Source organism: Carassius gibelio, chromosome A4 (genome assembly GCF_023724105.1).
Source record: "Carassius gibelio isolate Cgi1373 ecotype wild population from Czech Republic chromosome A4, carGib1.2-hapl.c, whole genome shotgun sequence".
NCBI classification, from domain to species: domain Eukaryota; kingdom Metazoa; phylum Chordata; class Actinopteri; order Cypriniformes; family Cyprinidae; genus Carassius; species Carassius gibelio.
The window spans coordinates 24,874,026-24,894,997 of NC_068374.1; the positions used below are offsets into that span (position 1 = coordinate 24,874,026).

General features: G+C 37.7%; 4 protein-coding genes across 6 annotated transcripts in view; 3 read left to right on the forward strand and 1 right to left on the reverse strand.

Moving 5' to 3' along the window:
• The window catches only part of LOC127974411 (ras-related protein Rap-1b), a 41,925-nt gene extending 37,123 nt beyond the window's left edge, over window positions 1-4,802 (forward strand). For both annotated transcript variants that reach the window (XM_052577646.1, XM_052577654.1), the window contains exons 6-8: window positions 100-243; window positions 2,636-2,751; window positions 2,930-4,802. In XM_052577646.1, coding sequence (XP_052433606.1) covers window positions 100-243; window positions 2,636-2,722 — 231 coding nt within the window. In that variant the 3' untranslated portion in view covers window positions 2,723-2,751; window positions 2,930-4,802. The remainder of the gene's footprint in view (window positions 1-99; window positions 244-2,635; window positions 2,752-2,929) is intronic.
• Window positions 4,803-5,980: 1,178 nt separating this feature from the next.
• mcat (malonyl CoA:ACP acyltransferase (mitochondrial)) lies at window positions 5,981-8,322 on the forward strand. Its single transcript, XM_052577664.1, has 4 exons — window positions 5,981-6,624; window positions 6,744-6,831; window positions 7,403-7,620; window positions 7,845-8,322. Exons 1-4 carry the CDS (start codon window positions 6,217-6,219, stop codon window positions 8,253-8,255), a joined length of 1,125 nt encoding a protein of 374 aa, XP_052433624.1. The 5' UTR covers window positions 5,981-6,216; the 3' UTR covers window positions 8,256-8,322.
• Window positions 8,323-8,325: 3 nt separating this feature from the next.
• Window positions 8,326-11,173, reverse strand: bik (BCL2 interacting killer). Of its 2 annotated transcripts, none has more exons than XM_052577675.1 (6): window positions 11,066-11,173; window positions 10,940-10,968; window positions 9,740-9,840; window positions 9,513-9,653; window positions 9,279-9,390; window positions 8,326-8,757 (listed from the first exon to the last, which is right to left on the reverse strand). In XM_052577675.1, exons 3-6 carry the CDS (start codon window positions 9,835-9,837, stop codon window positions 8,641-8,643), a joined length of 468 nt encoding a protein of 155 aa, XP_052433635.1. In that variant the 5' UTR covers window positions 9,838-9,840; window positions 10,940-10,968; window positions 11,066-11,173; the 3' UTR covers window positions 8,326-8,640. The 2 variants fall into 2 exon arrangements, with proteins under 2 accessions (XP_052433635.1, XP_052433643.1); XM_052577683.1 differs by having other exon boundaries at window positions 9,279-9,387; window positions 11,066-11,098.
• Window positions 11,174-14,105: 2,932 nt separating this feature from the next.
• On the forward strand, window positions 14,106-17,745 carry LOC127974451 (E3 ubiquitin-protein ligase Hakai-like). The gene is made up of 6 exons (XM_052577695.1): window positions 14,106-14,182; window positions 14,778-14,933; window positions 15,046-15,149; window positions 15,247-15,330; window positions 15,428-15,501; window positions 16,474-17,745. The coding sequence occupies exons 1-6, from the start codon at window positions 14,170-14,172 to the stop codon at window positions 17,489-17,491; spliced, it is 1,449 nt and encodes a 482-aa protein (XP_052433655.1). The 5' UTR covers window positions 14,106-14,169; the 3' UTR covers window positions 17,492-17,745.
• The last annotated feature ends 3,227 nt before the right edge of the window (window positions 17,746-20,972 follow it).

The window sequence follows — 20,972 nt, forward strand, 5'->3', positions numbered from 1 at the left end:
TTTGTTCTAATCCCTAAACCATTGTATTATCACTTGATTTCTACAAGGCATCCTTAAATGACTCTTGAAAGTAAGTGTATTTTTGTTTGTGTTTTCCAGGTGCCCATGATCCTGGTGGGTAATAAGTGTGATCTGGAAGACGAGAGGGTGGTTGGGAAGGAACAGGGCCAGAATCTCGCCCGTCAGTGGAACAGCTGTGCTTTCCTGGAGTCCTCTGCAAAGTCCAAGATTAACGTCAATGAGGTGAGCTGCCTTTAAAAATTATGCTACAAAAAATCACAAATCTCATAACGATAAAATTATACCTTAATTAAAACCTTAATAACTATTACAATATATATATATTTAATCTTAGGTAAAGCTACATTCAGTAGGCTGTATATGGGCATGATCTTTCCCCAGTTTTTCAGTTGGGGTGAGGCTTGGGTATGAGCATGGAGCTGCTCTTCTCTGCTGAGGTCTCAGAACAGTGCCATTGTCAGCTAGCGATATCTCTCCAAGCAAAGCGTAGTCACACATTAGCAAAGCAGGCAGTCAGCTGCAACAGTCGGACACAGAGCTTCCTTTTGTGAGCAGCACGACTCGGCCTACGTACATCACATAGAGCTGCTTTGAGTTCAGTCAGTTAGAAAATCCAGCTGGCTTTAGCAGAACGACTGGTATGACGGGTGTTCACTTAGTTCTGCTTACAAGCTGAGTTATATGAAACCGCTGTACTGGTCTGGGGTCAGTCTTGTAGTTTATTAGAGGTTACCAGAAGGCAGAAGGTGATGGTTTGAAGTCTTCAGCTTTTTTTTTTTTTTTATCATGCTTGGGCATTGCTCCAGGATTATTCATTTACTTGTGTCAAAGCGCAGACCTGCATCATCATTAAAGTCTCCCGTAAGTGAAGTCCAGATACTGATTTAATGGATCTTCGGTTGGAGCTCTCTCAATAAGATAATGAGGAACTTCAGCTGCGAGTGACCACAGTCGAAGTGATTCATCACTCTCAGTTAATGCAGACAGAGCCTTTTACTTTTCACAAGCTATCATGTTTCTTCTCAGTCACAAGATTCAACCGTTGGATTGGTTTCTTAGTTTTGAAGCCCAAAGTGACTAAAATCCAACTAATAATCACTATACAATTAATAGCAGTAGGAAACGGCAAGTCTTTAAATCTTTTAGCTCAAAATAACTGATTTGCTGTACTTTTCTGAAAAAAACACTAGATTTTTATGTGTTCAAAGAGTGATCATTTAGTAAAATCTAAAATAAATTTTGATTTCATTTACTTTAGGCGATTTGATTAACATTTCTTTTATTCAACACATTCCAGATTATTATTCAACAACAGTTGATCCTGCTTCGCTTGAAACCGCTCTCTTTGGTGAATCAAAATACACTTTAAAAGTTAATTTGTGTAAGTTACGTTTTCATGGACAAAACAATACCAAAAAAACCTATTAGACAGTAAATTACAGGATTAGAAAGGAAATTTAATGGTGGCATGGCTCTCTCTCTCTCTCTGATTTGCATCTATATCGTTTTTGTTTTTCAGTTTTCCATTCAAAGAATAAAAGAAAAAAGCCATTTATTAAGTTGAAGGGGTTTCGGCAAGTCCATTTTCTCTGTTAGACTGCAAAAGTTTGTTACTTTGCGCTGATTGTCAATACCTTTTAGTAAGGTGCTTCCTGTACTTCTGTTTATCTGGCGTTACTGAGATCATACTGTATGTTGCTTTGTATAGCAAAGAATGGATTAGGAGCTTATCCTTCTCAACTCGCATCCCAAATCTGCCTCTGTCTCCACACAACACAAGGTAGCAGAAATCTTATTCCTAATCCTGCTATATCACACATCAGAAACAAACATGCCATTGTGTTTCTGGCTGCTACACTAGTTTTTCTCTGGTCATTGTGTAAAAGCTGCAGATGTTGTGTGGAACTGATGGATGGTTTTTCCCACTGGGAGCTGAACATCTGTGTGTGGAAGCGTCCACACCTCCGACTGTGTGTTTTCTCGGTTTCAGTCTAGGGCTGAAGTACTCAAGCAGACACATTACATTTATTTGTAAAAGCTGAGTCTGAGTTGGAAGCTTGGCTTTATATAATTCTTATTTTATTTAGCAGATGACATGGTTTCCACATATCATTAGACGTGCAAATAAAATGAGTATAAAGTTAACTCTGTTTGGTTAGTGGGGGTGTGTCATGGTGACTTGACTTCCAATCATAGTGAAAGTTATTATTACAACTGAGAAGCCTCCGATAAAAACATGAAAGCTGTTTGTTTTTCTTCAGGAATGTATTTTAACATATGAGTCAAACAAATGCAGGACAGCCATTGATTTTATCTTTCTGTCCACTGGAAATTTTAGAAAAATGTGGGACATTTGATCATGGTCTCTATATGACAGATGTATTATTTTGGTTTGGTTGCATGTTGTTTTTATTTTTATAAATAGTTGTCTAAACTGTAAAATGACTTTGCATAATATGCATTGAATAGTGAAAATGTCAGTGATTTCATGTTGAAACTTTAAAGTACAGGAAACACTTAGACCGTCATCATGAGAAATGGGGAATTCTGAGACTCATCTAGTCTGATGGCACATGTATGAATTCACTGACTGTTGCTTTGTGTGTGACTGCAGATCTTCTATGACCTGGTCCGGCAAATCAACAGGAAAACTCCAGTACCTGGAAAGGCCCGCAAAAAGTCTACCTGCCAGCTGCTCTAATATACAGCTGTTCTTTTGCTCTGAGCCAGGTAGGATCTCAATTATGATTGGCTGAGCAGAAATGATTGACAGCTCATCACATTCAACATTCTACAGCCCTTTTTAAAAAGCTTTAGGTTATAGAAACTGATTAAAAAATGAGTTCTGTTTAGATCTAAAAGGAATTGAACTTTTATTTCTCCTTTTTTTTTTTCGGTCTTCCTGCAGGTCTGATTTACTGCTGTCTTTCAGCAGTGCCAGCATTCCGACGTTACTAAAACTTAACATCGAATGGACTTTCCTATGTGGTGATGCCCCTTTAACAAACCAACCAATCAACCAACAAACCGACCGACAACCAACCAATGGATTCAAGGCTACAGTACCATGACCGTTTTTTGCACATAGATAACATCATCACTTTCCAATGTCGCGAGAAAGAGATTTTTACATATAAATATATAAATATATATTCTAACTGTATGCAACTGAATAAAAAAAAAATGAAAATGAGTCAACGAATACTGAGCTAGACGAAACGAATTTGAAAAAATACAGAGCCTACACGCAGTGTTATCGCTAACGGAGACAGTCACCGTTGTAAACGTAAGGAGGGAATGTCGAAGCAGGCTGTGCACGTTGTCATGGCAATTACAATGATATTTATAAGCACCACTATTTTAGCCGGAGAGGAAGTCCAAAGAGCTCCTATATAAATCATTCTCACATCTAACTTTCACTCCTTTTTTTTTTTGTTGATGAATATTTTGTAACTGTTTTGCTTTTATTCTAAAAAATTATTGGTTTGCCTTTTTTTCTTTTATAAAACGACTAGATTTTTGCTCTGTTATATTCACAACAGTTATTGATGAGTTTTACGGTAGGAAATACCTGTGGATACAGTGATGTACATGTAAAAAGTTCAAAAATATAATTTGTTTTTTTTTCTGAAACTTATCATTGTCCTTTGCCTCAGATGTTGCCTTCAGATATGTGTTAATATCTTTTTCGTGTCTCTTTTTTTATTTTTCTTGATTTTTTTCCTGAGGATTCATTTCCACGATCTCATACGCCACGTCGGGTTTCTTTGTTTGGTTTGCAAAGAACTTTTTACAGCAGCCAGGGGTATTCAGAAAATAAGGGTTTGACCATTTAGCTTTAGTATCCATCTGAAGTTCGTGGTCTCACAATAAATAGTCAAATCCCACTTGACAAAGCTGATCCTGATCAAATGGAGGACATATATTTTAAAGAATTGGGTTTTTTAATACACAGGAACAACAAAATGTACAACCAACTATACTCAAACTGTGCTCTTGCTTGCTGATGCATCTGGTTTAAACGGAGGATACGAAAACCAAATATTGGATCCTGTCTGTAAAGACTGAGGAAAAGATGTCTGTTAGTGACTGTTTTGACTTTGTAATAATTTGCCCTGTTTTCTGTCTTCGTTAATGTTGGTTTAACTGAATGTGGGGGTGAGGGGACTTACATAAAAAAGAAAAAAAAAATGGGAAGAATTGATAAAAAAAAAAAAGAAAAAGAATTGTACATCAAGTGCAATCATAAAGCGTGTTGATAAAGGAGGCGAATGCGCTCTGTAGAGCGGTTGTAGCATTCGATACTGGTCTCTTTAAACATCGAAATGACTCTTCACAGGGTGCAGCATGCGGTATGTACACATAATGAATTGTTTATGAGTGCTTTGAGGATTTGCACTGTGTAAAGTGAAGAACATGACTCCTGGGGAGTGTCCGAGCAGCGACGGACACAGGTTAACATTACAAGTCGTGTGTTGTTCTGATTGCTGCAAGCAAATGCCTTGATGCTTTTTATGTTATGAGGGGGGAAAAATGAATAAAAAAAAATTAAATGAAGCAAAAAATCTGGGGTGTACAAGTGTCAACTTAAAAGCCTTAATTAAAAGTGCTGCAGTTTTGTATAACCGAGCATCTGTAGTTTAATCAATTGGATTTGCATGCAAAGTCACATGCAAAGCCAGTTTTTGCCACTTGAATGTTTTGTGACTTGTTTCGGCATTTTCTGTCAGTCCAATAAAAAACAAAACCGTTCTCTACCATGATGAACGTTTGCTACAAAAGCTATTATTATCTGTTTAAGACTGATCAGAACTGGAACTGGAAGAGAGAGAGAGAGAGAGAGAGAAACTGGATGACTGGCATCTTTCACTTCCCAGAAACCTAATGGAAGGGTTCTGGAAATACGGTTTCCTGCAGACGAAAAATAATGGTCTTGTATCTTTGTACTCCAGCGCTTTATCCACTGATGATATGTTGAGATGCTGTCTGCGTTCTAACCTGTGATTTCAGACCTTACATCACCTCAGAATACACCATCATTTAGTAGCATACACTAACAATTTACAATTAATTCAAAATAAAAACACAAACATTATGTAGCCTACAAGACACAAGATTAGTTAGGTCTAATTTGTTGACAAACCTCTGTAGTTTGCAAAAATTCAGAGCAACAGTTTCATATATATGTGTGTGTGAAACCCTGGAGCACAAAAGCATTCATAAGGGTCCATTATTACACATAAAACATTCAACAATAAGCTCAATAATAAATAAGCTTTCCATTGATGCATGGTTTGTTAGAATAGGATACTGTTCGGCTGAGATACAACTATTTGGAAATCTGGAATCTGAGGGTGCATAATATTGAGAAAATCGCCTTTAAAGATGTCCAAATGAAGTCCTTAGAAATGTGTATTACTAATGATAATACTTTTTTATATATTTACGGAACATGATCTTTACTTAATATCCTAATGATTTTTGGCATACAAGAAAAAATCAATCATTTTGACCCATACAATGTATTTTTGTTACAAATATAATTGTGCTAAGACACAGACACCCAAATATATATATATATATATATATATATATATATATATATATATATATATATATATATATATATATATATATACATACACACACACAGTGGTTATTTTGTCACCTTAAATATTTTATTTCAGACTATTTAATGTATTTTCAATTAAATGTAAACAAGAAATAACCATGAAAACTACATAAATCTAAAATAAACATTGACAAATATAATATCACACCATTATTTTGACAAACAGATACAGTAATCAATTAAAAAAAATAGTATAACATGAAAAAAGTATCCTCCTGACACTTAGCAACGACCATATATTTTAATATTAAATGTTATGTTTTATATTTTGAGTGCGATATAGCCTCCAGTACACGAGATGGCGCTATGCTTTTGTATGTTTTCCAGACTACATCCGATACACGAAGAAAAGTACATGACATGTGGTAAACACAGCAGTGCTACAGAAGTTGTAATAAGGACTTTGTCTTCTTAAACGTTTGATATAATCTCATGAAAGCATGGTATCGCAGAAAACACGTGTGACACAGGTGTGCGTGGTTTGCATTTGACCTCCGCTCTCAGTAAGAGAGCATTCTTAAAAACAATGTGCTGAATTTCATTTAAACGGAAACGGTTTTATCATGAATCTCGGCGTTACTCTCGGGTGTTGTAGTATAGCTCGTTTGTTTCGGAATAAGGCAACGGTCTACATTTGCAGAAGCCTGTCAGATGTCCCCATCTCGTCTGGTGGCAGTCAGCCCAGCCCTGAGGAGGAGAAGACCAGGAGAACACGCAGAGCTCCGGGGAAAGCGTCTGTCCTGCTGTTCCCCGGACAAGGCAGTCAGTTTGTCGGCATGGGAAAGGGACTCCTGAAGTATGGAAATGTCAAAGAGATGTTTGCTGTAGCTGAGAAGGTGCTTGGCTATGACCTGCTGTCTCTGTGCTTAAATGGGCCCGAGAAAGATCTGATGAAGACGGTTCATTGCCAGCCAGCTGTTTTTGTCTGCTCACTGGCTGCTGTGGAAAGACTGAACCATGAAAACCCTGCTGTAAGTTACCCATAAAATCAGTGTACAACTAATCTGTTAGGACTGACAGTGGCATGCATGTATGATTAATATGTGGTCAGTATTAAATTAATGTCAGACTCACTGACCCTCATCTGTAGGCTATTGAGAGCTGTGTGTCTGCAGCAGGTTTCAGTGTTGGGGAATTTGCTGCTTTGGTCTTTTCTGGTGCAATGAACTTCGCTGAAGGTAAAGCTTGTTATTAAACATACAACATTTTCCCCTACAGTCTTGTAATTAGTTACTACTATTAAAGTCATTTTTGTTTGAAGTAAAGTAAAAAATAAATATTAGATGACAAGCGTAAAACTGAAATGAAATCAGTTAAAGTACTAAAATCACTTAATAACTTAAATAGAATTAAAAAGAATTATAATAAAAATGTTAAAAGCACAACAAAATGGCTAAACCCCTAATTATATATGTGTATATATATATATACATACATATAAACAAATAATTGTATTTATTATTATAACTTCTAAATCTGCATAAATTAAAGGCTATCATGATCTTTGAGTACATCATCATACATATCATTGTTTTTATCATCATAGTAATGACTTGTTGTTGTTTTTCATTACCGTAATAAGCATTGTAATTAAAATAACCTCACAATCCACAAAGTCTTACCATACCTAAAGGGTGCAAATTATGTATTTTTTTGGGGGGGTAAAATGTAACCTGAACATCTAACAGCCAGTTTTTGGAAGATTCACCCACATTAAATTCTCATAGTGGTCCTGTTCTCTGCTCACAGCTCTGTTTGCAGTAAAGGTGAGGGCAGAGGCAATGCAGAAGGCCTCAGACCTAGTATCTAGTGGCATGTTGTCTGTAATTGGCCGACCTCAGGCCAAGTACAAATATGCCTGCGTCCAAGCCAGAGAGCACTGTTTGTCTCTCGGTATCCAAGAGCCTGTGTGCGCCATTGCCAACTACCTATTTCCAGATGGGAGAGTGATAGCTGGCCACAAAGAGGTAAGATCCATCGTTTGGAATCGATACAGAGCTTTGTTCATGTGAAATATTTTAGGTGTGTTGTTTTGTCTATTGAAGTCAGTTCAACTCTACTGAATCATTTACAATAAGACCAGAAGTATGCTTTAAATGTAGTCAATATTGATTTCATGTTGACTTTCTGATAAGATGAAGTCTTGACTGTTAATTCCCGCTGTGCTTTTAACAATCTATCTCCCCCACAGGCTTTGGATTTCCTTCAAAACCGTTCCAGAGAGCTGAACTTCATGAGAACACGGCTGCTGCCGGTTAGCGGGGCCTTTCACACCGTGCTGATGGAGCCAGCGATCGAGCCTCTAAGAGACGTCCTCAGAAAGATAGAGGTACGGCGGCCAGAGATCTCCGTGCACTCCAATGTGGACGGCAAGCGTTACATGCATGACAAGCACGTCCGCGATCAGCTGAGCAGACAGCTGGTGTCTCCGGTGAAATGGGAGCAGACGCTGCATGAGATTTATGAAAGAGCCCAGGGGCAGGAGTTTCCTCACACCTATGAGGTGGGACCTGGCACACAATTGGGCTCAACGCTACAGAAGTGCAACATGAAAGCCTTTAAGAACTATACGCATGTAGATGTTGTATTGCCACAGGACTGATCAGTGATTTGCAGAAAAACTGTAACATTTGGTTTTCTTCATGCAGATAAATACAAACAAACCCAAACACTTTGTTTTCATTTGGAAAATTTTATTGCGCTTGTTGGTTTGGAAAGTCTAGCTTCCTTTAGTAGTGCTTTTTAGTGGAAGAGGTATAACTATTCATTGGCCCAATTATCCAGCAACAGACTCAAAACACACACCCACACATTCAAAAACAATCTTCGACTTGCAAAAACCATCACATATATGAGCTTACATCTGTGAGCCAGCACGTCATTTAAATCAGTTATAAAAGAAAATGCAAAATAAGCATTTTCTTTTAAAAATCAACCTTGGTTACATTTGAGCCAAAGACCAGCTCTTGACCCCCTCAGTGTCACATTCAGCCTTCATATTCATTCCAGGTTATGAGGAAGATAGACACAGCGAGCAGAAGTAAAGCAGACGCTAATATGTATGTGGTCCTGCGAGAGCAGTCAGAAATGTGCAAGTTGGATACCTGAGAAAAGATCACCAAAAAAATAGAAGTTAAATTAGTTTATATCACTTAAATACAAGGGTTGCCACTTTCAAACCTGACCTGAAAATATCAATTTATTTGTTGATGTAAATTATTTTTTAAGCCTAAATAAATTCATTGAAATTTTTGAACATAAAAATTTGAAAAAAATCCTAAACAATAAATGACATTTCAAAAGTTATATTGTATGGTTATTCATGGCTCTACAGTATTAATGTGGCTAGAAATTGTGCTTTGTGGATACAATTATTCTTTAAAAATGATTAAAAACGGACAGAAAAAACTATAAATAAATAAAAATGAATACTGTTCTTTTGAACTTTCTATTCATCAAAGAATTCTAAAAAAAAACAATTGTGGAAGAAAATTTTAAGCAGCACAACTGTTTTCAATGTTGATGATTATAAGTTATTTTAAATGATAATATTATTACTAGTTTTTGAATGTATTTTTGGTTACATTTTACATACTTACAGACCCCAAATAAATATTGTCCTTACCCAGGCTGCCCACTTCTTGGCCTCCTGACAGCCATTTTGAAGCTGTGCAACAAGCCAGGATGTCCTCAACATTGGCATAATATTGGCCCCCCAAACATTGCCGAAGATCCTGCTGAAGACAGTTTCGTTATTATAAACTTAAATAGAAATTAAACCACACCTAACCCTTTCATATTATCCAATATCTTCATTCAAAACAGCTTAAAGCATAAGTTCATGCGGAGGTAAACTCACCCAGCGAACGCTCTCCTGGTTTGGGCATAAAGATAAATCCCTAAATTCAGGGTTGGCCATTGGACAGGCAGTTCTTCACGCCATTTGTAGTCCAGTTGGTCCCCTATCTGAGCCAGCTGTCGTCCAATAAGCTGAGAAACTCTGATATTCAGACCAAAGAAGACTTGTGTGTCAACAACTGCACTGTAATGTATTTTACTATATAATACTTCTGAACATATGGTTACCTCATATTGATGGTATAGAGAGTGTTGTGGTCGACCTCACCAGGTCCAGCCTGGAGGGATGTGGTGTTTCTCCGCTGTCTCGTTTCTTCCACCATCATGTTCTGAAAGGTGTGCCATCATGTTTATTATGAAACTAATTCAACCCGTCTCTCGCATCAGATTTAGCCCTCCATTTGCCTAAATTCCATTTTCTATTTCCCTTCTCTGCCGCGGCTCTTTATTTTGTTTGTGTGGAGGAAGAGGACTTTGTTATTGCGTCCTGCCCTTTGTGGTCTCACGTGATCTGATCCTGTAGCTTTTGCTTTTCGACGAACTGCTGTAAACACTCAGCCTATGTGACCTGAGGACATTGGGTGTGGCTTTGTCTGTTGCTGCCATAGAACATGAGATCATTTCAAGTTTCGAAAAACACCTGTAGCCAGTAATACAACTTCCTGCAATGCTAGAGGACTCTGGTCACTGTTGAAATAAAAAATGGAAGGACGCGGACATGTATAGTTCATTATAGTTCGTAAATGCTGATTCAGTGTGCTTGTTGATGTTATGAAAGAGCATGGGATTCAAAAACGTTTGGATTATTTATAGTATAAATAATCAACACATTCATCATTTATGAGGGTCTAGTACGAGAAAGCAAAACATGTTTTCATTCTCCTTTATGTGACTGTTGAAAACATCAGGTTTGATGCAAATGCTCATTCAAATCAGCCAAACTGCTCAATGCCGAAAATATGTTTTCTTTGAACAATTACGTTGTTTATCGCCATAAAACCTAAAACGGAGTGTGATTAACGTTTTTGTGTGTAATAATATTGATTATTATGTCACAATAAACTGTGACGCAGAAATTTCTGGAGATTTGAGTCATCAACCCGAGACCAGGAAAACATCCAAAATAATTGTAAATAATCCTAATTTCTGACTTTTACATTTCTAAAAGCTCTCTTTATCACTTAATCTGAACTTTCACATCATAAAGTTTTTCATTTAAATATAAGGCCATCTTTGTATAGCTTCTAGTTTGTGTACTCAAGCTTGCTGCCGATTATTTTCTAGATTATTAAGAGTTTTTATAAATATTTGTATGTTTCTAACTGCAAGTTTCACTGTGCACTTATTTACTGTCAGCGGTCGACTTGTTCCCGTTTGGCTTGATAACAAAAGACAGGTGCATAATGGAAAACAAAAGCAAGATCTTACCTTGTTTGTAGATTAAAACGGACGCCGCCCTGCAACATTTCAACATATCATTTTAATATAAGGCAGAACTGTTAGTATTTTTTGTAATAATGATACAAAAACGAATAAATATTTTGTCAGACTTACAGCAGCGTCCTTTAATCTCGGTCTCTTCCTGTGATGTGTCTGAGTACAGTGATCACCTGGAGCCACACCTGCAGCCAAACACAGGAAGCGCAGGGTGTCACTTTCATTTCTGGCCAACAGAGGACACTGAAGGGTCTGATGTCACTACATTCATTCATTCATTAAACACCAATCTAAACCATTTAGATGCATGAGCTCATGTCTTAATTCAGTCTGCTGGGCCAAAAAGCAGGCATAGAGGATCTGGACCTTTCTTACAATTAAAAAATGCCTTTCATCTCGTTTCTATCTCTGGTAGTCACTGAGATGCTTAGTAATGGCCAGTACTGTATTTTTTGTTTCATTCATTCACCTTAATGTATACAACGCCACCTGGCTGGCAATTTTTTCATTCATTCTTGTTCTCTTGTTTATTCTGATAGCACACATACATCACTGAGAAGTCTATTTTTTTCTGCAAGATGTATTTTTAGAGATGTTTTCTGACCTGCAATATGTCTATAGCGCTAACAGATGTCAAGTAAACATTTAGAAAATGTCAATAAGATGTTTATGATTTAGAATGTAAAACTGACATCTTAGAAATGTCTATAGGATGTTTGTACACAGCAAATGCTTTCCAGATTTAGCTATGTTTAATAGACATCTCATTTATTTCTGTAATTTAACTCAAATTGTGAAAATAGATTCAATGCATACAGACTGAAGTCGTTTTAAGTCTTTGGTTCTTTTAAAGCTGCGGTTGGGAACTTTTGATGCTCTAGCGGTTAATAAACAGAACTGCTTGCGTCTTGCGGAAGAACATGGTAGCCGGAACTATCTCTCTCTGTTTGTGTCTATGAAGAATCACAAAGGTACTGGGTTACTCCGCCGCGGTACCCCCGAAGCAATCTAAAATAGTCCGAATATAAACACTTATTATAGGTGCACCCTAGTGATTCAGGACAAGCTAAAAACACAGTTTGGAAAACAGATTCATGGTGTACTCGATTATTATATACATTTTTCTACATTTTGAACACAAACAAAGTTACCGCAAAGGACCGCAGCTCTGATTGGTTATTTTTTACCGGGAGTTTCTGCAAATGGCAATAGGACCACTGGGAGGAGCCAGAGGAGCTTGATTTTTTTTCACAGATTATCTGTCTCATATTCTACTGTCAGGACATAATGACAGGTTTAATAAATATGTAAAAAACTATTTTTGGCTCACATTTAACAAAAACCCACCAAATCACTCAACAAATTAGAATAGGGTAATCAGACAGTTGTCCAGAAGACTATAATTGACACCCTTCACAAGGAAGGTAAGCCACATACATTCATTGCCAAAGAAGCTGGCTATTCACAGTGTGCTGTATCCAAGCATGTTAACAGAAAGTTGAGTGGAAGGAAAAAGTGTAGAAGAAAAAGATGCACAACCAACTGAGAGAACCACAGCCATATGAGGATTGTCAAGCAAAATCAATTCAAGAATTTGAGTGAACTTCACAAGGAATGGACTGAGGCTGGTGTCAAGGCATCAAGAGCCACCACACACAGACCCGTCAAGGAATTTGATGAACCACAGACAATGTCAGAAGCGTCTTACCTGGGCTAAGGACAAGAAGAACTGGACTGTTGCCCAGTGGTCTAATGTCCTCTTTTCAGATGAGAGCAAGTTTTGTATTTAATTTAAGCTTTTGTATTAATTTATTTAATTTTAAACTAAGGTCCTAGAGTCTGGAGGAAGGGTGGAGAAGCTCATAGCCCAAGTTGCTTGAAGTCCAGAGTTTTAAGTTTCCACAGTCTGTTATGATTTGGCAATGCCATCTCCTGGTGTTGGTCCATTGTGTTTTTTGAAAACTAAAGTCACTGCACCCATTTACCAAGAAATTTTGGAGCACTTCATGCTTCCTTCTACCAACCAGATGCTTTTTGAAGATGCTGATTTCATTTTCCAGCAGGATTTAGCACCTGCCCACACTGTCAAAAGCACCAGAAGTTGGTTAAATGACCATGATGTTTGGTGTGCTTGACTGGGCAGCAAACTCATCAGACCTGGACCCCAAAGAGAATCTATGGGCTATTGTCAAGAGGAAGATGAGAAACAAGAGACCAAAAAATACAAATGAGCTGAAGGCCACTGTAAAAGAAACCTGGGCTTTCATACCACCTCAGCAGTGCCACAAACTGATCCCCTCCATGCCACGCCGAATTGAGACAGTAATTAAAGCAAAATGAGCACCTACCAAGTATTGAGTACATGTACAGTAAATGAACATACTTTCCAGAAGGCCAACAAATCACTAAAAAGTTTATTATTATTATGTTTATCATTTTTATTATTGGTCTTAATGAAGTATTGTAATTTGTTGAGATAGTGAATTGCTGGGTTTTTATTAAATGTGAGCCAAAATCATCACAATTAAAAGAACCGAAGACTTAAACTTCTTCAGACTGTGTGAATTGAATTTATTTAATACACAATTTATTTAAATATCACAATTTGAGTTGAATTACTAAAATAAATGTACTTTTCCACGACATTATAATTTATTGAGATGCACCTGTCCGTGTGCTATCTGGTCTCTCACTCTCTCTTTCTCTCTTTAGTGTTAGATGTTATATGTAAATATATCTACCATACATGTGAGTAATAGCAAACCATTGCATGTAACCGTAGATTTAAAGAAACCACTAAATGGTCTTGACACACATAGGCCTACTCATTTTTATATTACCTTTATTTTCCACATTTTAGAATAATAGTTAATACATAAAATGTATCTTATCTAAAAAAAAAAAACGAAACTAATTAAATTAAAGTGTGCCGCGTCCTGGGATTATTTTTAAACCTTGTCTGAAGAGTTAAAATATATCCTTCACACTTGAGTGGTTTCCCTGCATTGTCTGCTACAGTGTATCCGTTAAAAGGATTCACAATTCTAAATTGCTTTATTGATATTCTGTATCATTTCAATTATGAACCTAAAATAAGGTTATTTATTTATTTTCAGGTTATTTATTTTATGAGCTTGAACTTTTGTTATGAAAAAAAATTGAGACTTTTGTTTTGAAAAGTACAAACAGGAAGTGCCGTTAAGCATTGGCTTCACAGCGTTATGGACCATAGTGGTAAGGAGGGAAATTTATAGTTTTCATTCGCAGGTTTATTTTCCCCAAAACATGTCGCTTGTGACCACAACATATCTTCGCTGGGGTTTTACACATGCTTGCTTATAGATAATCGAGCTACCTCGTGAATGAGCCCAGTTTAAGACCTTTTCCTTCAACACCATCGGTTATGGCCTCTATGTCAATGTGGCGTTAATCTTCCTGAGTGCATTTGATCCCGTTTATTCAGTCTCTAAAGGAAATATCAGCTGTAACGCAAACAAAAACATTATGTTAAAGCCTGCATTCCTCGTTGTTGTTAAATATAATCTAAGTTGATTCAGTGTGCGCTGTATTTTGCCTGTTACCTTGTTGTTTTACTGCTTCGTTCGTTCACAGTAGAATCAGTATCAAGTTCACATCAATATCAAGTTTTATTTGAGTATATGTAAGTATAATGCCCACGAATCAATACAGACTGCACGAAGTTATAATTTTTTATATATAACGTTAGTTGTACTGTAAGTCTGTTAATGGGTTAAAATCAAAACGTTTGTGTACCTAATACCTAATGAAGGCAAAAATAAATTATTCATTTGTCCCTCTTTCCTTTCAGACGATATGCAGGGTACGGACGGGCCGTTAGGTGGTCCTGATGTCAGAAGGAGGATCCCAATCAAACTTCTTCCCAAACAGACCAGGAATAAACCTGCCCCACGACCCCAAAGACCAACGGGACGGTTACCATCCAAAGCCCATGCTGGAGAAGAAGGTATTGTGGATATATTTTTCATTTCAAATAGTTTGTATATTGCACTTTTCACAAGCATATTATTAAATATTATGATGGACTACAAATGGGGCTTTCTTCTGACCTGTTTAAGGGTTTAACATCAAGCAGGAGGACCGATTCGATTGTGGCGTGAAAGCTGGAGACGCGTTTGCGAGCCAGCGTCGGTTCCCACAGCAGCTGTTCTGGGATTACAAGGTAAAGGCTACATTTTTTAAGAGTAATTTAGTCACCACTCAGATGCTTGTTTAAGAGTTGTGAACATTCTTTGTATCTCTTTCTCTTTTTTGGCTAGCTGACTTTGATTGGTGAAAAGGATGAAACACCTGTTCATTTCTGTGACAAATGTGGACTGCCAATTAAGACATACGGCCGTATGGTGAGAATAGTTTACGTGTATAATGAACTCATACAATCTGCAAGTGACAGCTTTGTGGTGACATGAATTAATCCTGCCATGACTCATTTCTTTGCAGATCCCATGTAAACATGTTTTCTGCTATGAGTGTGCATTACATCATGAAAGGAAGGGTGATAAGATGTGTCCAGGGTAAGAAGCACTACTCACTACTGTACAATTTCTTTATACTATAATAGAGAATAATTCATATCTTGATGCAAACATATGGCTGGTTGATTCACACTACCATTTAAATTTCAGGGTTGAGATATTATTGCTTTTATTCCACAAGAATGCAATTAAATTGATCCAAACTGACACTAAAAGGATTTATGACATTACAATAGTTAAAAGATTACATAAGTGCTGTACTTTTGAACTTTTTATTCATTATAGAATCCTGCAGCACAACTTTTTTGAAAACTGGTAAGAAATTATCCCTGGGTAAATCAGAATTTTAAAATATATATATAAAAAAGTAATTATTGTAAGTTTTAGTAAGATTGCACAATATGTCTGTTTTTACTGTATTTTTGATCAAATAAATGCAGCCTTGGTGAGCAAATTATATATTCGTTTTTTTAAGGATTTTTTTTTTTTATACAGATAGATGGATAGAATGATAACTCTATATTGAACGATTTTCTAAGGCTTTAACCCGAGGAAATTCAAAATGTTATATGCAAGCAGTAAATTGGAAAATACAGTAAACGTCTTGTTAAAATAATAATGGAATGATTTCCATATTTAAAGAAAATCATATTTAAGCAAAGTAATACACTATTATATTACCTACATATTTTGTGTTAAAACTCAACTAAAATAAAATTTTTGGGGCTTTGGTGAACATTTTTGAGTCATGCTGCAGTAAAAATGCTGAATCAGTGTTAGGAATTGATTCTGTGAGTTTGAGCTTATCATTTTTTTGCACCATTTTAGAAAAACTATTCACAAGACAAAATGGGGTTGTGAAACACGTTGTCGACTCGTAACGGCCAAATTAGTGTTGCTCAAACTTAAAATGCCTTTTTAATTGAAATATTGAATATATTGTACAGCCCTAGTTTGTGCTTGTCTGTGTTTAATTGATGTTTCTTTTGCATATGTCCTCTCTGTTCCCAGTCTAAACATGTACAGCTGTACAGACCCGGTCCAGCGGATTGAACAGTGCCAGCGTGGCTCTCTCTACATGTGTAGTATCGTTCAGGGTTGCAAGCGCACCTATTTGTCCCAGAGAGACTTGCAGGCTCACATCAACCACCGGCACATGCGGTCCGGCAAGAGCTCCAGCAGCCGCTCTGATTCTCTCCACCTTCCTCCCGCCTCTGAGGTGTCCGACCGCTTCCGTGTACCCCCGCCTCACCTGCCAAAGCCCCATGTGCTCATCCCTCCTCCTCTGGCTCATCAAGGACACGACCCCTACAGTCAGCCTCCCTCTGCCTCCCATGATGATCTCCGACCTCCGCAAGGCCCACCACCTGGAGATATGGGACCATCCCGCTCTCTCCCTCAGGAGACCTTCCGCATCTCGACCGTCACCACGCGGAAGCACAGCAACCTCATCACGGTTCCCATCCAGGACGATTCCACGAGCTCCGGACCATCCCGCGACCCCCTCCCCCAGCCCGGCAATGCTCCGCCCCCTCACCATCACCCAGGAGACTATTCAAGTCAGCCCGTTGTGACCCATCCACATCACATGATGGCACCTCCTCAGCAGCACTACGGCCCCCCGCCGCCCCCTCCCCCAATCAGTCACCCAATGCCGCACCCAGGACAGGGCTCAAACACACCTCACATGGTTTTCAACCAGGCCCCTCCGCCACTCTCATCTGTTCCCCCTCCCATCACCCCGCCTCCCGGACACCTCATTGGTCAGATGCCCCCATTTATGAACCATCCTCCTCCAGGGCCACCCCCTCAGCATGGAGGTCCCCCTGTCAGTGCCCCGCCTCCCCACCATTACAACCCCCAGTTTCCCGAGGACAAGAGTACACTCAGCCCACCATTCAACCAGCCTGGGGGCTTGAGTCCAGGGATGTGGCCGGCACCCAGGGGTCCCCCTCCTCGAATGCAGGGTCCCCCTCCACAGGGGCCACATCACCCCGATCAGGGCCGCTACAGACCATATTACCAGTAATAACATGGTTTTGTTGTTGCTTAATAAAAGTGATTTAGTATGTAAACCTGGCAGGGATTCCAATGGATGTTTTATAGTCTGAAACAATTACCTGTATAATAAAGATCATACTGAATGGTGTTTTAAATCTTCTTGTCGTCAGATATTCAATCATTTTTTAAATAATTCAGCCCATCCATGCTGCATTTTTGGGGCTTTTGTTGAATGTGTTGTTTCTTGAATGTAATCAAAATTAAATGCACAAATTAAATGTGTTTTTGTGTTTGTTATCTACTATCTAATGTAGTGTCTTAAAGTTTACTTTTTTATTAATTTCTGAAAAAAAAAAAAAAAAAGGGGTTTCAGTCTTTATTTAATAGATTCTGTTTAACTTTGGAAATATTTACACAAACACACACATAACATCATGTATTTCACATACTTTTTAAATGTATAATTGGAAATGTATAAGGTCAAAATGTATTCTTTTTCCAGTCTTAATTGGTTGTATTTGCCATTTTTGTATAACCTTCATGTGTCTCATAATACTCTCATATTTGCCAGCTAAAATACCATGTATATATATGTAAAGTGCAGGTAATATTTAGATTTTATTCACAGATTATTTTACAGATTCTTTCATTATAAAAATCATCATTATTCACATGTAATGTTTTGTTGTTTAAAAAAATCATATTACAGTTACTAACATACATTAATACATATAATATTGACAAGTTGGTCTCTCGACTGAGAGAACATTTCAGATCCAACGTAAATGTACAGATGTAGTAAGTAAAATAAGCTTATAAAAAAATAGCATTTTATTGGAAATGACGTGGACTCCACAGGAAACGATCAGTCGTTCAAAATAAATTCAAACATTGAAACTAGTACTTTAGTATCGCGTCACGCTCGTCAAGATTTTGATTGGTCGGCTAAATAGCGACTTCAGAAATCCATCCGCAGCCCCTTTACTGTCCTGAAAAACGTATTGTGCTCTTTAAAAACTGAATGACACGTTACAGTTTATGCATTTTAACATTATTTTCCTTATCGCCACACATCCTGGAGGAAGAATTTAGAGTTTAAGAACTGATAATCACCTGTACCGGTAGACGTTGCTCTCTGAGTAGGAACACGTGCGGCATTAAGATGACCATTGAAGTAACCGGTGAAGTAGGGCCTCGTTTGTAAGGTAGGAACTGTTTTCATTCATTAGTGATAAAACTCAATAGCCAGAAGTTGTCTCAATGGGTCACATGTGTAATGCTTTTTCCTTTATCCTTATGACAGTTCGTGCCACTGTCACTAAACTACAAACAACATTAATTCATTTATTGCCACTAAATCACCAGTAAATATGGTAACAATGAATATGTTATCGTAAACTAAAATATGTGGAAGTAAAATAGTGCATTCTTCTCAAAACAGCCACTGGCCAGACTGAAAGAATGTGTAGTTCAGCAGGTGGTTTTATCTCAAAATCTTCTTTTCCTCACACAGTTATACCATCTCTCTGAATGACTTCGTAGTTTATGTTTACATCCTGCAAACACCACAAGCACAACACACATAGCCATAGATCAGAAGCCTATGGATTTCTTAGAACCTTGACAGCTGATGGTCGCTGAAAGTCAAATGTAAAATATCATCACAATATTTGAATCAAAATGACTCGTTTTATGTACCTTTTCTAGTTCTCCATGATCTGGATGCATTTCCAGAATGTGCAACATGGCATTATGTAGCTTGGGGTAAAAGATGGATGTCTTAAAATTAACATCAATGAAGTTTATCCATGATGTACACTGTAATGAAACAAGAGTTGAAATAAAGAGGTTTTGAAATGAAATAACTTGTACTGAGGAAAATCTACAGGAGATTGTTTTACCATCACACGAAACTATGTAGATGTCAACCTCGATTCGTATAAACTCTTTCAGGGTCAATAAGAAAAAACAAAAGTATAATTAGGCTAGACCTCAAAAACCAAATCCAGTGGAAATATGGCCTACAGTATGCTGTATGTTATAGTAAGCTATTTTACTGCTTTAATAAACTTGAGAGCAGATAATATATTATATCAAGAAAAGAGGCCGCAGAGAAGTCCAGGACCAAACTGTGGGTGTTCACAGGAGGGACAGAGATCTTCCATAACAACGGCAGCTCTCTGAACTGCATCAGCATGCCTTTCAGATTAATAATGACCAAAGCACCCAGAACAGACAAAAAAAATGCATAAAGCTCATAAAATTGAGTCCTACACATGACTAAAATGGTTAAGTCATATTCAGTTCAGCTCTAAATTACTTCATGGAGTTTGCATAGTACATATATAAAGACATAACAATTCTCACCCTGGGCAACGGCTCAAGCAGAAATCTTATTGTGACAATCACAATCAGTACCATCATGGCTGAAAGAACTCCAGCTATCTATAAATGTTATAAAACCAACATTAACCAATTATTCTTTGAATTCATGTTGGCGAGTGAATAAAACTGTGTCCATTTTGATTTTCAAAATACCAATTGAGATATGCATCACATCATTTGCATTGTTTGTAGTCAACAGAACCCCAGCTGACCTGGTTTCCATCAATCGTGTAGGCGTGTTTGACCGAGTAGACTTTAGCTACTGAGAAAGCCATCCTACTATGGCTATAGGGAAGGCCTGCAATGCACTCTCCTCAATGACTTCCAGATTTGAAGCAATTGGTGTTTCATATCTAAGAAAGGGAGATTTAATATCATATCATACATTAAACAAAATTTAGTAGGGTTTCACGATAAATATTGACCAATAAATAATGCACATCTCGTCAATCAAGCCTGTTCTCTAATCCGCGGTAAATTCCATCAGGGGTGTGATTTCACATAGAGCAACTGTTACTACACAGAGCCATTGTTAACTGACAAGCTGCGCAAATTCACGTTCATTATTGGCATTGATTTGCACAGCTTGTCAACTGCCTTGTATCACCGCCACTAGCCCAGTGCTGATGTCTGAAACAATGTCACCCAGCAGTCATTCTTTGATGTTGTAGTTCTTCATCCATCCAATAATTGGAAGAATGGAAAGAGTTGCATTCTTTGCACGACTTGTATCACAACTACAGGGCAAATGAGATGAACACAGTTCGTTAAAGCTTCCTGTTGAATCCACACATGATCTCAGTAATACCCCAACTTCAAATGTGCTCATGATAAGATACCATGTTTCAATTTAAAGGCCCTGCTGTTATGAATGTATTATTGAATTCTTACGTGAAATAGTCTTTCAGATGGTGTCATAGAGTTTTATGGTTCCTGTTGATCCTCTCGTGCTGCCCTGCGAAGGAATCCTCTGAAAACAGAGTCCTGACCACCACGTATTTCTGCCAAAGACTGCATTTGATTCATTTGTTTTCAGACGCATCTTGAGAGCTTTATATAGTCTGGTTCATTGATGAGTGGGTTGTCATTAGTCTTATCACAGATTTTATGGAGTGCTTTTGCAA

What these genes read in the sequence shown, in the direction of transcription:
- LOC127974451 (XM_052577695.1), top strand. An exon ending in AGCCCATGCTGGAGAAGAAG is followed by an intron (nt 14,934 to 15,045) that starts GTATTGTGGATA and finishes GACCTGTTTAAG; the next exon opens with GGTTTAACATCAAGCAGGAG. An exon ending in AGCTGTTCTGGGATTACAAG is followed by an intron (nt 15,150 to 15,246) that starts GTAAAGGCTACA and finishes TTTTTTGGCTAG; the next exon opens with CTGACTTTGATTGGTGAAAA.
- bik (XM_052577675.1), bottom strand. Translation starts at nt 9,837, where the DNA reads ATGATGGTGGAAGAAACGAGACAGCGGAGAAACACCACATCCCTCCAG. An exon ending in CTCTATACCATCAATATGAG is followed by an intron (nt 9,654 to 9,739) that starts GTAACCATATGT and finishes TCTGAATATCAG; the next exon opens with AGTTTCTCAGCTTATTGGAC. An exon ending in CCAAGAAGTGGGCAGCCTGG is followed by an intron (nt 8,758 to 9,278) that starts GTAAGGACAATA and finishes ATCTTTTCTCAG; the next exon opens with GTATCCAACTTGCACATTTC.
- mcat (XM_052577664.1), top strand. Translation starts at nt 6,217, where the DNA reads ATGAATCTCGGCGTTACTCTCGGGTGTTGTAGTATAGCTCGTTTGTTT. An exon ending in TGAACCATGAAAACCCTGCT is followed by an intron (nt 6,625 to 6,743) that starts GTAAGTTACCCA and finishes CCTCATCTGTAG; the next exon opens with GCTATTGAGAGCTGTGTGTC. An exon ending in TGATAGCTGGCCACAAAGAG is followed by an intron (nt 7,621 to 7,844) that starts GTAAGATCCATC and finishes TCTCCCCCACAG; the next exon opens with GCTTTGGATTTCCTTCAAAA.